The 19,879-nt window shown below is 39.5% G+C and overlaps 1 protein-coding gene across 3 annotated transcripts in view; it reads right to left on the bottom strand.

The window, feature by feature from the left end:
- Positions 1 to 19,879, bottom strand: part of Slc38a6 (solute carrier family 38 member 6) — a 63,184-nt gene that overhangs the window by 29,070 nt on the left and 14,235 nt on the right. For all 3 annotated transcript variants that reach the window (XM_059279913.1, XM_059279914.1, XM_059279915.1), the window contains 2 exons: positions 8,232 to 8,284; positions 6,253 to 6,292 (listed from right to left, as the gene is read on the bottom strand). In XM_059279913.1, the coding sequence (XP_059135896.1) occupies positions 6,253 to 6,292; positions 8,232 to 8,284 (93 nt within the window). The remainder of the gene's footprint in view (positions 1 to 6,252; positions 6,293 to 8,231; positions 8,285 to 19,879) is intronic.

Below are 19,879 nucleotides of genomic sequence, written 5' to 3'. Positions count from 1 at the left end.
CACACACACACACACACACACACACACACACACACACTCAAAATATCCACTATTTTTAAACTCTCATTATCAAACTTCAATAGAAATCTTTGCTAATACATTGTTTTCGAACTCTTTAAAATGACATGTTACTACTAAATTTTGTCAAGGTAAATGCTTGGGAAAAAAGATGCTTCTCAGATTTCTTATACTTCTACAGTATTTTCTAGAATTTGGGGATAATACTATTGGAGGTTTTTCTTTTGCTTTTTCTTTTTTTAAGCTGCAGTTAGTCTGACCAGCAGATGGTGGTGTAACAGCACTCCCAACCCCAGCTTCCCCAAGGGCAAGACAGACCGCTGCATCCAGACTCTGCTTCAGGAAAACAATTTACATTCTCTAACATCACATCGTGGATTTGTCTAATAATGGGAGTCTGAGATTTCTGTAGTCACTGAATCTTCCCGTCTATAAGACGCAGACCCTGCAGCATCTAGTTCACGGCTGCTAGGTTCTCTCACTCCTCACAGCCCCAACTGAGGCGTTAATCAAGGCTGTTAACATCTGTGGATTCCGTGCCAGACAGGAAAGCCTGGGTCACTCTAGCCATTTCAGGAGGTTTCAGTGAAACTAGGGCTCTCCTGACAATGTGTAGTGATTAAATCGTTAATCTTCTGTGAGGACCTGGGGAATTAGGGAAAGAACAAGTATGCTATCTGTAAAGATGACTCACATGTTATAAAAGCAGAGTAAATTGGCACATTGCTCGGAACCACTCGCCTTCCCGTGTTTTGAGTTGAGCAAGACATTGATTAGGAACCCAACGGCCTTTGCTTTAATCGTGGACTTCCAAGAGTGGGTAAGGACTTTCCTAAGATGAGCTGGGGTTTGCTGTTTGATTCCTAGTGACAGTGTAGCCTACAGAGCAGTCTGCCACAGTTCAATGTAATGTAAAACAAACCACTTTTCAGACCGTGGGACCAGTGCAATAGAGTAGTTGAGACGAGCTTCTTAGTCCTCTCAGAAGGCAGGTGACTGAGTTCAGAGCCTGTGCTAGCATTCTTTTGTCTGCGACAGCATTCGACATTAAAGTCCTAAGATGTCTCCTTTCTCCCTCTGTCCCAGCAGAAACTCACGCAAACGCTAACACTAGCTCTGCCTTGAGGCGAGGACACAGAGGGCTACACCTGCCAATGGCCTCTTTTAGGCTCCTGATCATTACTGCTGAGAGAGCAGGAGTCACAAGTAATATTTTCTGTATGGCTCTCCACTTTTTAAAGGCCAATAACTGTAAAACCTCAAGAGTCCTAACTGGCCGGGCGGTGGTGGCGCAGGCCTTTAATCCCAGCACTCGGGAGGCAAAGGCAGGCGGATCTCTGTGAGTTTGAGGCCAGCCTGGGCTACAGAGTGAGATCCAGGAAAAGCGCAAAGCTACACAGAGAAACCCTGTCGTGAAAAACCACAAAACCAAAATGTCCTAACTGTAGTAAGCAGCACTTTTAGGGGTTATTTGAAGGAAGTCTGCACCGCGATCATTTTGGTAGATCACACTGGTGCCTGTGGTTAGCACTAGTGCCCCACTTTTGTTAACAGACTATGGTAAGGGAATAAACCAGGCCTTCACCAAAAGACCCACAGAATAAGTAGTAAAGAGCAATTTATGAATTTATGATCACTTCGTCTCTTGTTTTTCCTTTTAGTGCTGGGGATTGAAACAAGAAGGCTGAGATGTGTAAACATCACACAGAGCAGAGCTGAAGCTGGGGTTACGAGAAAATATGGAGGAAATATATTGTATGAAAAAAAATTTTTTTTAAAGAAACCTGTTTTGTTTTTTTTCTTTCTTTCTCTCTCTCTCTCTCTCTCTCTCTCTCTCTCTCTCTCTCTCTCTCTCTCTCTCTCAAGATTATTTATGCCGAGCATTGGTGGTGCACGCCTTTAATCCCAGCACTTGGGAGGGAGAGCCAGGTGGATCTCTGTGAGTTCGAGGCCAGCCTGGGCCACAGAGTGAGTTCCAGGAGAGGTGCAAAGCTACACAGAGAAACCCTGTCTCGAAAAACAAACAAACAAACAAACAAACAAAAAGATTATTTATTTATTTAGAGGAGGGTATCAGATCTCACTACAGATGGTTGTGAGCCACCATGTGGTTGCTGGGAATTGAATTTGGGACCTCTGGAAGAACAGCCAGTGCTTTTAACCTCTGAGCCATCTCTCCAGCCCATATGAAAAGTTTTTAACTAAAAAAAAAAGAGAGAAAGGAGTTGGGTGTAATGGCTAACAACATTTGTCAACTTGACAGAATCTAGAACTTCCTAGGAGACAAGCCTCTGAGGTATTATCTAGCTTAGCTTCACTCTGGTGGGAAGAATCACCTCAACTGTGGATGGCACCAACTCCATAGGAGGGAGTCCTGGACTGAATTCGCACCTGTGGGCACAATCTGACGGCAGCCTGGGGTACTGTAGCTGCACCTTCCCACGTGATCACTTTCCCTGGGGTGGAAAGCCAGAGCAAACCCTTCCTCCTCAGGTGTTTAGTTGCAGCAGCAAGGAAAGTCGCTAATCCAGGAGTGTGGTGGTGCACACCTGTGATCCCAGTGCTCAGGAGGCCAAGGCAGAAGGACCAAGGGTTACAGGCTCATCTAGACGACACGGTAAGAGCCCGTCACACCCATTAAAAAAAAAAAAAAAGAGTGAAAGAGCTAAGGAGCATTAAGACATGGCACCTAACTGAATATACAGACTCTGCCTCATGAGTGCCTGAGAGGATTAACACACCTTCCCCAAGGGCCACATCAGAATCCACATTTCTAGATGAGAGGAGACCCTGAGCTTTCTATTTCCCACCAGATTCTTCAACAAAGAACACTAAAGCCAAGAGAACCGGAGAGAGGGTCCCTAGAAGCGCATGCCTGCTTGACCAAAGACTAGAGTCACGGTTCAAGGCACCTGCCATGGAGCAGGGCCCTGCTCAAGGGTAAGCTTCAAATTCTACTGCAATGAAGGAGGTCTTTATGCATATTTAGCTGAGAAAAGAAAACCTTGCAAATATGCTTTCACTTATTACTCACAGGCTCTCAATAAATAAACTCTCAAGTAATGTGAATAAAATAATGAGGACATCATTCTAAAATAAGCATTACTGAACTTAAGGGACATTTAAAATGCTGTGACAGCATCTGCGTTGCTTTTTTAAAGTTCTCAAACAAGCAAGCCAAGCAACAACCTTAAGAATGCAGACTTGATGATTTATGTGACACCAAATCCAAGAATCCTTTCCAGATCAGCCAGACAACCGGCCAAACTGTTTCATTTGAATGCTTTCAGGGACAAAGACCACTTTTTAAGAAGTGAGGGTGATCTCCACTTCAAGCACACAGCTTATTGTCAAGGTGATTTGCTAAGTCTGACAATGTGCCCCAAACCATGTGTATAGGAAACACAGTCCTAACATGCAGAAGGGTTTGAGGTGCATCTGATGGGAAAGGTTTGGGTCATGAGAATCCACCTTTACATGTGGGTTTAGCCCACTGTAAGGGCTCAAGGCTAAGAGTTTGACTGCATGCTCTATGCTACCATGTGACAGCTTCCTGCCATGTGATCAGGTAAGAAAGCCCTCACAGGATGTGATTTCCTTGATCCCGGACTTCCAGCCTCCAAAAGATAATAACTTTATTACAAATCCCCCAGTCAATGATATTTTGCTACAGAACACAAAACAAGTAAGAGTATTCTAGATGAGGAAATTACATTAGCTTTTCTGTGAATATGTATACATCAGAACCAATTTTTCTCTCAAGAAAATACTGGATTAGTCCAGTTTCTTTATCTTTCATGGTCAGCTTTGATGGACCTACATTCTGTGTCTGTGTGCATACCACAGGTCAACAGAGGGTAACTTTCTTAATTGCTCTCTACCTTAGTTTTCTAAGGCAGGGTACCTAACTGAACCTGGAGCTCATGGATTCAGCTATGCTTGTTGGCCAAAGAACCCCAGAGATCTTCCTTCACTCTGCTTCTGCACTGGGGTGAGGGTGTGTATCCTCACACTGGCTGCTCCTGAGTGCTGGGAATCTGCACTCAGGGCCTCTTGTTTGTGAAGCAAGTACCTTACCAACTGAGTTATCTTCCCAGCCCCACTATTTCCCACTTATTTTCACTTAAAAAAATTTGTATGGTGTTTTGCTGATGTGTATGTTTGTGTACCATGTGCATGTAGTGCTTTTGGAGGCGAGAAGAGGGCATGAAATCCCTCTGGAACTTGAGTTCCAGACAATTGTCAGCTGCCATGTAGATGCTGAGAATTGAACCTAGGTCCTCTAAAAGAGCAGCCAGTGCTCTTAACCGCTGAGCCATCTCTCCAGCTCCCAAATACTTAGATACAGAGTACTAATCACTAAGTGCCTCTCAATCCAGCAAGGTTCCAGACATTGTGTTGGTGACTAGGAGTACAAAGAGGAATGGACATAAGCCCTGGAAAAACTTATAGCGCAGAAGAGAAATATATGCAGAGGTAACCTCAGACAAGGTTAACCTCAGCAAGGTGAGAACAGCCATGTCTAAACCAGGTTAGAGAAAAAAGGAGCTTCCACGGTGGAAACTACAGGAAACACAACAGGGGGCATCAAGCCAGGTAAAAAGCTTGGATTTGAATCCCCAAACTAAAAATTCAAAATAAATTATTAAACAATGGTTCAATCTCATCTGAACAAAATCTGATAGGTCTTAATGAGATGGTTCAATCTCATCTGAACAAAATCTGATAGGTCTTAATGAGGACCTACAGAAGAATCATCACTAAGCAGTTAAGCAATACATGTTTGCTAATTAAAAGTATTTCGCAACAAATCTTGAAATCAATTGCACGGCAAAAGTTCCCAAGGGAGGAGGTTAGTGTTCCTGGTTTCAGGAGTGAAGTATGAAGTCACCGTTTCATAAAAATTCAAAGCATTAAAATGTGGACATTCAGGATTCCAAAAAGACTCACTGACTGGAACCCCCACCACCAAAATACTCACTAAAGATACAGTTTAGTTGAATAATACTTAGAGTGAAATAGCTCAGATCTTAACTTATCATCTCTCAGTTATTTAAATTATTAGATGTAAAAGAATGATTAAAATTTCTTGTGAGCATACAATCTTGTGTAAGATCCAAAGTGCACATCACTTCCTCATGGGTTTTCTACGACTCTGACAGTATTTATTTAGCATTCCAGCTGGTGACAAAAAGAAATGAACACACAGCTCAGCTCTCTGCAATCTCTTTACAACATGTACATACAATTCTCATACTTTGGAGTTAAATGTTTAATACACTCAGTCAACTGTCTATAATTAACAGTGATTTTTATTTCTACATAGTTCTCATAATTAGGATCAGTTGTATGCTGTGGAATAATTCTCTTGTACACTGTAAAGATTTGTCACTTGAATTGTTTTAATAAGACACTGATTGTCCAGTAGCCAGGCAGGAAGTGTAGGTGGGGCAACCAAACTAAGAATGCTGGGAAGAGGAAGGGTGGAGTCGGGAGTCACCAGCCAGATGCAGAGGAAGCAAGATGAGAATGTCATTTTGAGAAAAGGTACCGAGCCTCATGACTAAACATAGATAAAAATTATGGTTTAATTTAAATGTAAGAGCTAGCTAGGAATAAGCCTGAGTTACTGGCTGAGCATTTATAAGTAATATTAAACCTGCGAGTCAATTATTTGGGAAGCAGCTGTTTGGAGAACAGGCAGGCAGGAGAGAAACTTCCACCTCTGGTTGTATGATCAATTTTTGGTAGGAACCAGGGAAAGATAAACTTGAGGATGCTTCTTGTCCTTAGACATATTATAAATTACTTGGTCATTTTTAATTTCTTAGTTCCACGGGGACATTGGGCATAGCTGACTGTTCACACAGTCCGTGGGGCACTATTCCCTCAAAAGAAGTTTTTGTCAGTGGGAATGATTAAGGGGGTGAAAGCAGAGGGAAAATTGTTCAGAAATCACTTTGGGAGCATTTCTACACTGCACCCTCTCACCACCACAGCCATGGAGGCCTAAGAAGACTGTGATCAAGGTTTGGCTAAAGCTGAAGTTAGAAGCAGATTTACCAGTGCTACTAAAAAGATCCAAGAAAGATCAGGAGACAAGAAAAGGGGACTTCTGAAGATGGCTACATCTACAGAGATTTAGTGTCCCTACTAGACCTGTAGGAAGGCAAGGGGCCAGGGAACAACTAGTTCCATTACTATATGCATATATAATCCATTCTCAATGCTTACCTCCAATATTCTGAATTATTATGGTGCCTGCCACCACCACCTAAAAAAGAACACATGTATTCAGAAGATAAAAGGAGAAACAGTAGAAAAGGATAGGATTTTATTAAAATTAATAACCAATACAACAAAGACAGATGCATGACTCATGACTGAAGAGATACTGGTAAGAATAAATTCTCTCAGCTGTCTGTACTATGTAAAATTAATAAATATCATAAGTCTTTCCTTAATACCTCCATAGCTACTATAAAGATATTTCTTAGCAGTCATGTTTGAATACCTAAAAAAGGTAATAAAGCTAGTAAGCTGTGATTACCAATGTCTAATAAACTGGCATTGAATCTGGGAAGTCTTGTGATCCCTTTCTTCCTGGCTTTAGCACATTGCTTTAGTAGGTATCCCAAAACAGACTGGAGTGTGCTGTGTCAACCACATTACCTAGACGGAATGGATGATCTTCTGCCAGCAGCCTGGCACAGACCCCCGTATCTGGGCATCCTAGTCTCAAAGATTCAACAGCCTACAGCAGAAAACTCTACTGCACAATGACCGGATCTGGAGAATTTAGGCCATGTATTTCAAACTAAAAATGTGAAGTAAGCTAAGTGTAAAACAGCAGGTGGTGGTGGGGGGCAACAGGAAGCTTCTGCACTCCTCCCTCAGCACTGAGGTCACTGGAAGATGTTGCCATGCCCTGGGTTTATACAGGTGCTGGGATCTGAACTCTGGTCCTGATGCTTGCACAGCACGTGCTTTTTAGCCCTAATCTGGGGCTCTGTCATATACAAACACATTTCTTCTTTGGTTAAACTACATGGAGGGAATGAACCAGACACACTAAACACTCTGCTCTCCAGGAAGATGTTCCTGGGGACGATTAACAAAACCCATACCCTCAAGCACCACGCTGTCTGTTTGTTTGAGGTTTAGAAGATGAGGATATAAGCCCTGGTGTTACCGAGGTTTACATACCCCCTCAACATTTCAAGAGTAAAGGTAACTGGAAGCAGATACAGCTTCTCTTCCTGCGGCAGAGCTGCATCTTTCTCCAAGACTCACCCCTTAGAAATCAGTTTAGCCATTTACAGCATGGCATCCACTTAGATTAAAAACAGAATAAATGTGTGAGGCAACCTATAAGTTAATTAGCTCAAAGTTAGCCATTCTACAATGTGTACCTGTTTCAAAGTACCAAGTACATGATATATATGTATATGACTTACTTGTTTGTTAATTTAAAACAAATGCAAACAGAAAGTACTAAGATTTACAATCAGAAGAATTCTTGTTTAGAACCAAAAATATGGGTAGCTCTTCAGACACTGAAACAGAAAAGCAAATTAACTGTAACACTAACAGCACTGCTGAAGCCCTGGTACTCTGCTTGAAAAACGTTTATCTACAAGTGTAAAGTTAGAAAACCACAAAACCAGTGCCAATAACAGTTTGCTTTGATTTTCATTATTCTAAGAAGGAAACCCAGCAGATGGAGTGTCTACAGTCCTCAGCTGTGGAACTGGTGTTGGGTAACAGTTGAGAAGAGGTCCTTTAACAGCTTTGGACCTTCATTTTCTCACACTGTAAACAAGGGGACAGCCAGGCAATCTTTCAACACTGTTCAGCTCTTAAATAATACTGCCTGTGTAATTACTGCTTTTGAAAATAGCCAGGTTATAATTTTAATTCTATATTATTTTCTTCCCTTTAAGGATTTACTCAGAGGATCTGATCAAAACTAACGAGGAAAACTAAGGGTCCCATTACTCCTGCAGCTCATCGAATCAGTGACAAGACTTAGAAACCGAACTGGCTTACAGATGTGCCTTGGAAGGGCGCACATTTTTCTTTATTTTCCCATCCCATTGTCCCATCTCTTCTTACTTTTGTATCCTCTCCATCTCTTAAGGTCTTTCTCATTTATATGGCTTTTTGAACTTGAAGGAGAAGAGAAATGCCCCAGGACAAGACAATGAAATTACCTTTCCAGCTAATCCAAATGCAAAGAGTCCAAGATCTTCATAAGACGTCACTGCTGTTAGGAGAAAGTACAATTGTTACTTTTACACAACGCTATTCATGAAGGTGATTTTACCCTCACAAGCTAGGCACAGTGCCATCCTCAGCTTCAGTCAGGACTAGCTGTGGCATGGAGCCCCTTTTGACACCCTGGGATGGAGGTAAATTGGTAACCAGCTAACAGACATTTATCTCCCAATCTGACAGCTCTTATCTGTGGAGGCCATCAAGAATAGATCTGTGTTTCTCTTAAACATTCTGAAACACCAAAGGCAGCAAAACAAAATCAACAACAAACCATCCAGTATCAGTTGGGATCTAGTAGCTGGTCTACCCACCTTACAATCATTGACAGATGGCTACACTTAAAGCAGAAGTACTAGCTTTGGGGGAAACCTTTAAAGATACATGCTTTGTAAAGCTAGAGTCTACCTACAATAGGCAGACATTAGCTAATCCAGGCTACGCAGCCCATGTTAATTCAATAGCCTGATTTCTCGAGAACACCCTGTTCATCCTTGGACAGGACTTGTGTACTTGCATACACACTATCCAAACAGAAATTTTCACTGGCAAGACTTTCTAAACATTGGACACATAGTAAGATGAGGTATGATAGCTGTACTATTTGCCTTTCCAAGTGCTTAAAGTGACGGTAATGTGTTCACAATGGAGAGAGTACCTTCATCCTATAATTAGGAGGGGCACATACTTTCTTTTTTCATCATAAAAATGTTAAATTACATTCTCATTTTATTATGTTCAAGAAGTATGGTTATTAAGAACACATGAAAATTAAAAGGCTTGTAAAAGAGCCACAGTATGTTCTCAGCCCATACAGCTTTGCGTTTTCGCAAGCGATGCTGCTGTTTATGAGGTTCTACAGTCTGAGAAGTGCACATGCCCACAGCGCTGACACTGAAGAGGGGCAGGCTGGGAGACACCGAGGCTTGGGACAGCAATGGTTTCTGCTCGTTACAGACGTGGCTTGTTATTTAAAGCCAGTTTTAATACATCTTTTAAGACATATTTGGGCTTTCTTTCAACTGCCATTTGAGAACAAAAAAATCATTTTTTGTATTTTCATAATAAAGGACATTTAGATACATAAAAATAAGCTTTTTAAAAATCATAGGTAGTTTTGCACACAGTAATTATGGAACCAGGAAGAAAACAGTGGGATACTGAATAATAAAAAGTTATTAATAATTAACAAAATCTTCATTTTAATCTATTATCAAAGTTCACCAAGGGACCTGGATACTTTTTTGAGTGATATATTTATGTTTAAAAATGCATTTACATTCTGCTAAACATAGCACACATGTACAATTCAGTATTGGATTTGGAAGACATTTTTATTACGGGTAGACCATATATGAAGGTCACATGGGCTCACAGAAGCCCACACTCATGCTCAGCTATGTCTTGTTTCATGAGAGCCTCTTTCTCTCAACCCTTGTGCTCAAACTCTATAGTAAAAATGCCATTTACTTTGCTCACACTTTTGTAAAAAATCTCTGTACTTTTGAAAGTAGATGAAGAGCTGCTCCAGGGGCCGGAGATAATCAGTAAAGTGTTCGTTGTATAATATGGCGACTGCATTCAGATCCCTGCACCCCCTGAAAAACCACACATCTGTAACCCCAGCTCCAACTTAATTCTTCCTACTGTTTTCTAGGGGTGAGTTCGGGGCTTGTGTTAGTGCCAGGACTGTCACCAAGGTTGTGATGTATCTTTTTCTCAACGAATCCTACTGACAACGTGACCCCTGCCACCATCAGCAGATTCTCTCCCAGTTACAGCCTGCTCCTGGGGACCTGTGGCCACTCTAGGGCCTTTGGTTGTTTTAGACTTTCCGTAGCTGATTCCTGCCTGGCTGTTGACTTTGAAGCTCTAGGTCTTGCTGTTCCTGAGGTATCCTCTTCCGAGTTTTGCTGGGCTCTTCAAACTCCAAATCCATTCCACCCTCATCTAGGCATTTTTTTTTTTTTTTTTTTTTTTAACCTTGTCCCAAAGCTTCAGACTCGATCTTTGTCCCACCTTCGTCCTGGTATTTCCGTTTTCAATGTTGTCATTTTCCAATATTCTGTAATTACCAACTCTATTCCTTGGGCGAACTGTTTATTCCTGAAAGGAATGCTAATGTCATCCTAATGTCATTCCCTTCTGAAGATCAGGACGGACATCAGCAAGAAGAGGCAGGAAGTGTTGACTAGCATCCTAACGCCGGAGTTGTAGATGGAGGAGGTTTTTGTTGTTGTTGTTTTTTAATGTATTTTCTAAAGCTTGAAAATAGTATAAGAAAGGACGATGAATTGCACAGACTGATGCTTTTCTGACCCATCACACTCTACCAGACTTGCATAGGATGCAGAACTGTGGCCACGCTACTGACTGCCTGTCCAGGACTGTTAAGAAAAGCATCATGGTTACTTAGAGACTCATTCTTTCCCAGAATTAAGGAGACTTGCCTTAGTTTTGGGAAGTTGATTAGAAGTAACTATAATGGTAAATATCCATTTTTATCCCAGGTCTCATTGAATCCAAACATTAGCTTTGCTAGGACTATATTGAATTATTTGAAAAGTTTTATTCAATTTAAAGTTATGTTTTCTACTTAATCCATTATATCAATATTGCTGTATCCCATTCCCACTGTGGAAGTGGGAATTTAGGGTTGATATTGCTAATTATATAATAATCCATTTTACATGTGATAAATTATATTTAACTTTTCTGTTCATTATCGTACAGTGTTTATACAATTTTTATTTAATGAAGTTTAATGTTGTTCAGAACAAAAAAAAATGCCATTTAATAATCTCTAACTCTGATACATACTGGCTTGTACAGAAACTCTTTTCTGTGGAGAGGTCAAGGATCCAGTTTTACCTGAGGTGTGGTCCCTAAAACATTACTAAATTGAGGGTGACAGCCCCTGGGCTGGCAGGATTACAGGAATGCACGGGCCATTACTTCAGACTTCCATTATTGCTTAAGAAAAACATTTCTATGTTGTCAGGTTTTTCTGTCACTTTATAAAAATTACCTGACCTAAATGCCTTACTATTTGAAAATTAAATTCCTAATTTTCCAATAATAAATATCTTCCCCCAACTCTCCCGGACTTTTTTTCTTTTAATTACTTTCTATTCAGAGGTAATAGTAACTCATAAGCAACGCCATTCATGTTTATTGTCTTTCTCAGTGATTTCCACATTTATGTCTCTATTAGACATAGCTTGTTAGTTTAAACTGCCATATTCCACTAATTCATCAACATTCCAGAAATATGCATACACTACCATTTATGTAAATTTAAGCTGAATTAAATATAATTATCAGAATAATTACAGAGATGCATACAATGAGATAAATTTATAAAGACAGAAAGAGTACAATTGACAGAGTAGGGACTAGGGTGATATGGGCAGTATAGTTCATACTCTAGCTCATTTTTATGACTCTGTGGTAGTCTCGTGATAATAAGCACATTTGAAGTATGTTATTTCAAAGTTTTCTCTACTTTAAGATATTTCTACTTAAATTCCCTTTCATATTTCTAGGCTATAATTAATCTTTCCCTTGGGCTAAGTTCTTTTGGAACCAAAATTCTTCTCTTCTCATAAATAAAATAGTTTAACATCTCATTAATTCCCTTATAATATCAAAGATTATATGTCAAGGACATATACACTTGTTAATATGAACAGATGTAATATGGCAACTGAAAAATTACATCAGACCATGCTTTAAAATGAAAATAATTATAATTTATAATTTAGGTGGTGTTAAAAAAGAAAAACAAAGAAAAGCATTTCTTCCAAGAATTTAAAGCAATGAGGTTCTCCAGTGTTACACATGAGAGAGACTACATGAAATATTGCTTTTCATATTACTATTTTGTATCTGTTTCTCAGTACATAAGCAAAGATGGCAGTCACCAAAAAGTTAGACTCTTAATTTTTGTTTAATTTTTGTTGTTTGCTTCATTTTTGTGTCGGGTATTGGATCCAAGCCCTTCTCATGCTAGACACATGCTATAGCACTGAGCTACAGTCCAGTCTTGTTTTATATTTAAATAGCTGGACAAATGTATTGAGTGTATATCTAGTAAACAGGAAAAGCAAATACCTATTAGCGGAAAAAAAATTGAAAAAATTCTAAAGGGAATAGGTATTTCAATTCTAATTTAAACACTAAGCATTTACTCTAAATTTTAAAAGTTAAAACTCAACCCTTGCTTATGTCAGAAAACACAGCAAACCTAACAGTTTAATGAAGACAGTTTTAGCTGCAACTTCTGACAATTTTGCAATTTCCAACTTGCCCTCTGGTTGTACTGTTTCTTCAGCCTCGTAAAAATCTCTCTGCATACCACAAAGTCCCACACTGAGAGAGGCAAAGCATTAGGCTTTTAAATGGAGCAGAGTCCAGTGCTCCGGCCTAATTCTGGCTTTCCCGTCAGCATGTCTGGGTCCCTGCTCAGCTCTGTCACTGTCATCGGACCTCTTTTATGTTGCAAAAATTAGAAGCACTTTCCCCAGCCTGAGACATCATGAATATGAATAATGGCTTCTGGCTTTGCTAAGATGAAACGTGGACACAGCCAGCCAAGCGCTTTCCTCCACATCTCAGCATATGAACCAAGGTAGTCTTGTGAAACAGTTTTCAAGTTCTCTTCTGTCGCTTGGGCAGTTTCTTCAAATGCTGAAATTTATAAACTGGATTGATGGTTGGAATGCAGTCTGAACAATGAGCCTTTAAAATATTTAAAACATGTGAACCTGTGAGCTTTTATCTTAGGAGATAAGAATATAACTAGGAACTCAGTAGATATTTAATCATGCTATGATTTACACTGGAAAAACAGGGCTGGCCTCAATGCTATAAGGTGGTTAAACAAATCATGGTAGGCATACATTATGGAATACTACAACCACGAGAGCCCATTTATAATAACAAAAAAAACCGCCAATATTTTAAGTGAAACAAAAACCAGGATTCAAATAGAATGTACGGAGTAAAACGTAGGTGGTGAGTAAGTCTTCAGTCACTCTTCTTCAGCTTTCTGTACTTCTGAGCAGAGGAATTCAAATGTGTTCCAATGATTGAACAATAACGGCGGAACTTTATTTTTAAGAACTACATTGCCAAGTGTATTGGCACAGGCCTGTAATCCCAGCTGCTTGTGGAGCTGAGGCAGGAGGATCACTTGAGCCCAAGAATTTGAAAGCAGCTGAGCAACACAGCAAGACCCCCTAGGCTGCCTCGAAACCCAAAACCAAACAATACTCCAATAGTTCCACTTCTATGAACCAGAGAGTTTGCAGTTAAACTGAAATTTTACTTTTTTCTAGTGCTAAGTAATTTGCTGCTTGATTTACGAGCAAGGGATTTTTTCCTTTTCTTTCTTTTTCTTTTCCTTTCTTTCATTTTTTTCTTCTTTCTTTCTTTCTTTTTTTTTTTTTTTTTTTTTGCTCCTTCTTATATATTGCAACAATATAAACATTTAGAGGATGTTTCAGAGACACAAAAACAAGATGGTGATAAGCAATTACAGGAGTGGCATGTTCCTACTGAACAGAAGTGGAATGAATTATGTAACTAACGCAGTCCTCCACAAGCAGCCCTCAGAGCGAACCTCTTTATAGCTGAAGCAATCACTAGCAATGTATTTCAGAAATAATTTTTGGATATTATAGAATTATAGAAAGCCTACAATCTCATGGAAACTGAATAATGCCCACCTGAAACACCAATGGGTCAAGGAAGAAATAAAGAAAGAAATTAAAGATTTCCTAGAATTCAATGAAAATGAAAGTACAACATACCCAAACTTATGGGACACTATGAAAGCAGTGCTAAGAGGAAAATTCATAGCTCTAAATGCACACATAAAGGAGATGGAGAAATCTTATACCAATGACTTAATAGCACAACTGAAAGCTCTAGAACAAAAAGAAACAAACTCACCCAGGAGAAACAGATGCCAGGAAATAATCAAATTGAGGGCTGTAATCAATGAAATAGAAACCAAGAGAACAATACAAAAAAAAAAAAAAATCAATGAGACAAAGAGTTGGTTCTTTGAAAAAAATCAACAAGATAGACAAACCCCTAGCCAAATTAACCAAAAAGCAAAGAGAGAGCACCCAAATTATCAAAATCAGAAATGAAAAGGGAGAAATAACAGACAACGAGGAAATCCAGAGAATCATCAGGTCATACTTCGAAAACCTGTACTCCACAAAATTGGAAAATCTGGAAGAAATGGACAATTTTCTGGATAAATACCACATACCAAAGTTAAATCAAGACCAGATAAACTATTTAAATAGACAAATAACTCCTAAAAAAATAGAAACAGTCATCAAAAGTTTCCCAACCAAAAAAAAGCCCAGGACCAGATGGTTTCAGTGCAGAATTCTATCTGATTTTCAAAGAAGAACTAATTCCAATACTCTTCAAATTGTTCCACACAATAGAAACAGAAGGAACATTACCAAACTCTTTTTATGAGGCTACAATTACCCTGATACCCAAACCACACAAAGATGCAACAAAGAAAGAATTACAGACCAATCTCCCTTATGAACATTGATGCAAAAATACTCAACAAAATATTGGCAAACCGAATCCAAGAAAACATCAAAAAAGTTACCACCATGACCAAGTAGGTTTCATCCCAGGGATGCAAGGATGGTTCAACATATGAAAATATGTCAATGTAATACACCATATAAACAAACTGAAAGAAAAAAAATCACATGATCATCTCATTAGATGCTGAAAAAGCCTTTGACAAAATATAACACCCCTTCATGATAAAAATCTTAGAGAGATCAGGAATACAAGGAACATTCCTAAACACAATAAAGGCAATTTACAGCAAGCCAACAGCCACCATCAAATTAAACAGAGAGAAACTCAAAGCGATTCCACTAAAATCAGGAACAGACAAGGCTGTCCACTCTCCCCATATCTATTCAATATAGTACTTGAAATTCTAGCTAGGGCAATAAGACAACAAAAGGAGATCAAAGGGATACAAATTGGAATGGAAGAAGTCAAACTTCCACTATTTGCAAATGATATGATAGTATACATAAGTGACCCCAAAAATTCTACCAGGGAACTCCTACAGCTGATAAACTCCTTCAGTAAAGTGGCAGGATACAAGATCAACTCAAAAAAATCAGTAGCCCTCCTATACACAAATGATAAAAGGGCTGAGAAAGAAGTCAGAAAAACATCACCCTTTACAATAGCCACAAATAATATAAAATACCTTGGGATAACACTAACTAAACAAGTGAAGGACCTTTCTTATAAGAACTTTAAATCTCTAAAGAAAGAAATTGAAGAAGATATCAGAAAATGGAAGGATCTTCCATGCTCATGGATAGGTAGGATTAACATAGTAAAAATGGCAATCTTACCAAAAGCAATCTACAGATTCAATGCAATCCCCATTAAAATCCCAACACAATTCTTCATAGACTTGGAAAGAAAAATACTCAACTTCATATGGAAAAACAAAAGACCCAGGATAGCTAAAAGAATCCTGTATAAAAAAGCAACCTCTGGAGTCATCACCATCCCTGACCTCAAGCTCTATTATAGAGCTATAGTAATAAAAACAGCTTGGTACTGGTATAAAAACCGACATACAGACCAATGGAATTGAATTGAAGACCCTGACATTAATCCACCCACATATGAACACCTGATTTTTGACAAAGAAGCCAAAACTATACAATGGAAAAAAGAAAGTATCTTCAACAAATTGTGCTGGCATAACTGGATGTCAATACGTAAAAGATTACAAATAGATCCATATCTGTCACCAGGCACAAAACTCAAATCCAAGTGAATCAAAAACCTCAACATAAATCCAGTTACACTAAACTTAATATAAGAGAAAGTAGGAAGTACTCTTGAACGCATTGGCACAGGAGATCACTTCCTAAATACAACACCAGTAGCACAGACACTGAGAACAACAATTAATAAAGGGGACCTCTTGAAACTGAGAAGCTTTTGTAGGGCAAAAGACACGGTCAATAAGACAAAAAGACAGCATACAGAATGGGAAAAGACCTTCACAAACCCACATCTGACAGAGGACTGATCTCCAAAGTATATAAAGAACTCAAGAAACTAGACCTCAAAATACTGAACAATCCAATTAAAAAATGGGCTAAAGAGCTAAACAGGGAATTCTCAAAAGAATCACAAATGGCTGAAAGACATTTAAAGAAATGCTCAACATCCTTAATCATCAGAGAAATGCAAATCAAAATGACTCTGAGATACCACCTTACACCTGTCAGAATGGCTATGATCAAAAACACTAATGACAGTCTATGTTGGAGAGGATGCAGAGCAAAGGGAACACTCCTCCACTGTTGGTGGGAGTGCAAACTTGTACAACCACTGTGGAAATCAGTATGGCGGTTTCTCAGAAAATTGGGAATCGATCTACCTCAAGATCCAGCCATACCACTCTTGGGCATATACCCAAGGAATGCTCAATCATACCACAAAGATACATGCTCAACTATGTTCATAGCAGCACTATTCATAATAGCCAGAACCTGGAAACAACCTAGATGGCCATCAACTGAAGAATGGATTAAGAAAATGTGGTACATATACACAATGGAGTACTACTCAGCAGAGAAAAAACAATGACAGCATAAAATTTGCAGGCAAATGGATGGAACTTGAAAAAATCATCCTGAGTGAGGTAACCCAAACCCAGAAGGACAAACACGTATGTACTCATTCATAAGTGGATTCTAGAACAATCAGACTGCAACCCACAGAACCAGGAAGGCTATATCGCAGAGGGAACCCTAGGATGACTGTGGCTTATAATAAGTTTTGGTTTTACTCAATTACTGGGCAAGCCTCAATGAAACACTTCACAATTAGGATAAGAATTTATACTGTATCAAGCTGATTATAGAAAAATAAATTTTAAAAAGTGAAAACAGGGAAAAAAAAAAGAAATCAATGCTGCGCTTTGAAAGAATGGAGAGGCTGTAAGTCTTAATCAGTAAATGAGGAGTTTTTCCTTAATGAGCATTAGGCCCAAGACTCCCGTCCTCCATAGGAACCACTGGAAAGCTGCTTCCCATGAAATAGTGGAGCATTTCCAGCCAGCTACTCCAGTGTTCTGTCTGCTTTGCATTTTTTCCTCAATGAAATAGGACAATTAATAAACTCTGGTTACAGTACGAGCCAAGGTTTCAGCAGAAGCAATATTATCTTTGGATTTGGATTGAGGGACACAAGTTATCCAAACACAGTTCAACTCTCAGAAAGTTGGCCATTTGGAAAGTACTCTTATTATTCTGAAATTCTTTCTTTCTTGTGTTTTCCATCGTTTTCTTTTTGCTTTTTTTTTTCCCTAACAGTACATGGAGGGCATTCTGTCCTTGAATATTCACTAATTTTAAGACTTCTGATCTTTCTTAATATACATTTCAATGCCACTGTGCCATCTGAATATGGCATGATTAACAACCTTTCTATGCATTAAAAGAGAATGATAGAATACTAGTGGCATTCTTTCAGCTGGCAACAGAGTCTGTAATACTACACATGTAGGAATGTTCTGGATTCCCAATTTACTAGTTAGCTGTGCAGTGAATAATTTACACAGTCACAGGCTATTAATAGATGCATGGTTTTCAACTATTAAACTCAATCTATAGATAATACGGCTATTTTAAAACTCATTACAAAACATAAAATACATGCTATTTACCCTGACAATGTAAAACAGTAGTTCTCAACCCTTTAAACCTCTATCTTCAAAGATATTTACATTATGATTCCTAACAGTGGCAACATTGCAGTCGTGAAGCAGCAACAAAGGTAATACTATGGTTGGGGGTCGGCACAGCCGAATTAAAGGACACAGCATCAGGAAGGTTGAGAACACTGATTTAAGGATGCCGAGTGATGGACTACCAAGTAGCAATGGAACTCAGTAGTGGGGAGGGAGTACACAACACAACCGAGCTAAGTTCTCACTGTCTGCAATGAAGGACCGACAAAAATCTCAACAAACAAGAGATCATACTTTAAACACGGAAAGGCAATGGCCAAAAGAAGTAAGGAAAGAATGAGGCAGGAAATGTTCCAAGTACCTCGTAAGTCTGCACTGTCCCACATTTATAAGCACATATTATTGGGTCAATAAAAAATTTATTTTAGCTGAGTGTGGTGGTACACATCTTTAATCCCAGCACTTGGAAAGCAGAGACAGGTGGATTTCTGTGAATTAGAGACTAGGCTGGTCTACACAGTGAGTTCCAGGACAGCCAGGGCTATGTAGAGAGACCCTGTCTCAAAACAACAAAATTTTACTCTATGTGTGTGAGAGTTTTCCTGCATGTGTATCAGTGAGCTGTGATTGTGCCTGGTGACTGCAGAGGACAGAATAGGGCATCAAATTCCCCTGGGACTGAAGTTGCAGACTGTTGTGAGCCACCCTGTGTGTGCTGGGAATTGAACCCAGGTCCTTTAGAAGAGCAGCCAGAACTCTTAACCCAAATTCTCTCTCCAATCCCAAGCATGTAGTTTTTAATAAAGATAACAAAGAGGACCAGTGAGATGGTTCAGTGAGTATTTCCTCCCTGGGATCCATGTAAAGGTGGGAGCAGAAAACCATCTCCATGAAGTCGTCTCCTACCTCTACACATGTACCGTGGTACACATGTCTACACTTAACACACATATATGCATCCACACTGACAATAAAAATGAATGTTGCAGGAACTCGCACCCATTCTTCCCTAACCAAAGGCAGAAAGTTTAGCTTCTGGCAAGGAACTCCTTACCCTAACATCAGGTAAAATGACAAATGGAGCACACACGACATACACACAATCTAGCCCATGGCTGCTCAGCCTGGCCACATTTGGAGCACATAGTTCTCCGTCAGATAGAGCTGTCTGTGTTCTGTGGGACGTTCAACAGGATCCCTGTCCTGACCACACTGGATGTCAATAGCACTGTACCCACCCTCCCCATCCCTGGGCATGATAACCAGAAATGTCTGCAGCCAATGCCAGATCAGTTGAGAATCAGTAATAAAAAGCAGGACACAAGGACACTAATCCACTGAAGCTGGCCCAGTGAACTGATTCACTCCATCAATTCTGAGTGCATTAACCTATGCTCACTAATCCAAGAAAGAAATAGAGAAAAATAGTTTGGATACCTGACTACCTTTCCTAATAAACAACTGGCCGCAGAGAGCTGTCCTCTGGGAAATATGCCTGTTGTCCTGTCCATCAGTTTCAGTTCTGAGTCTCTCATAGTCCCAAATGGAATTTATTATGACCTGAAAGTGATTCAAAATCTTCCCAGGATACCCAGACCAATGCTGGGCAGAATGAAACCAAAAAATCCCAGGGGTGGATGTTTAACATATAGATATATTCTGTCATGAACCACGTAAGGTAAGTTCAAAGGTCATTTTGACTATATGTCATTTAGTTGTTGTCATTCAGGATCTTGGTCTGTAGACCAGGCTGACTTTGAACTCTGGATCCCCCTGACTCAGCCTTCTGAGTCTGGGATTACAGGC

This window comes from Peromyscus eremicus, chromosome 14 (assembly GCF_949786415.1).
Source record: "Peromyscus eremicus chromosome 14, PerEre_H2_v1, whole genome shotgun sequence".
Lineage (NCBI taxonomy): Eukaryota > Metazoa > Chordata > Mammalia > Rodentia > Cricetidae > Peromyscus > Peromyscus eremicus.
This window is presented reverse-complemented; position numbering and strand designations above follow the sequence as displayed.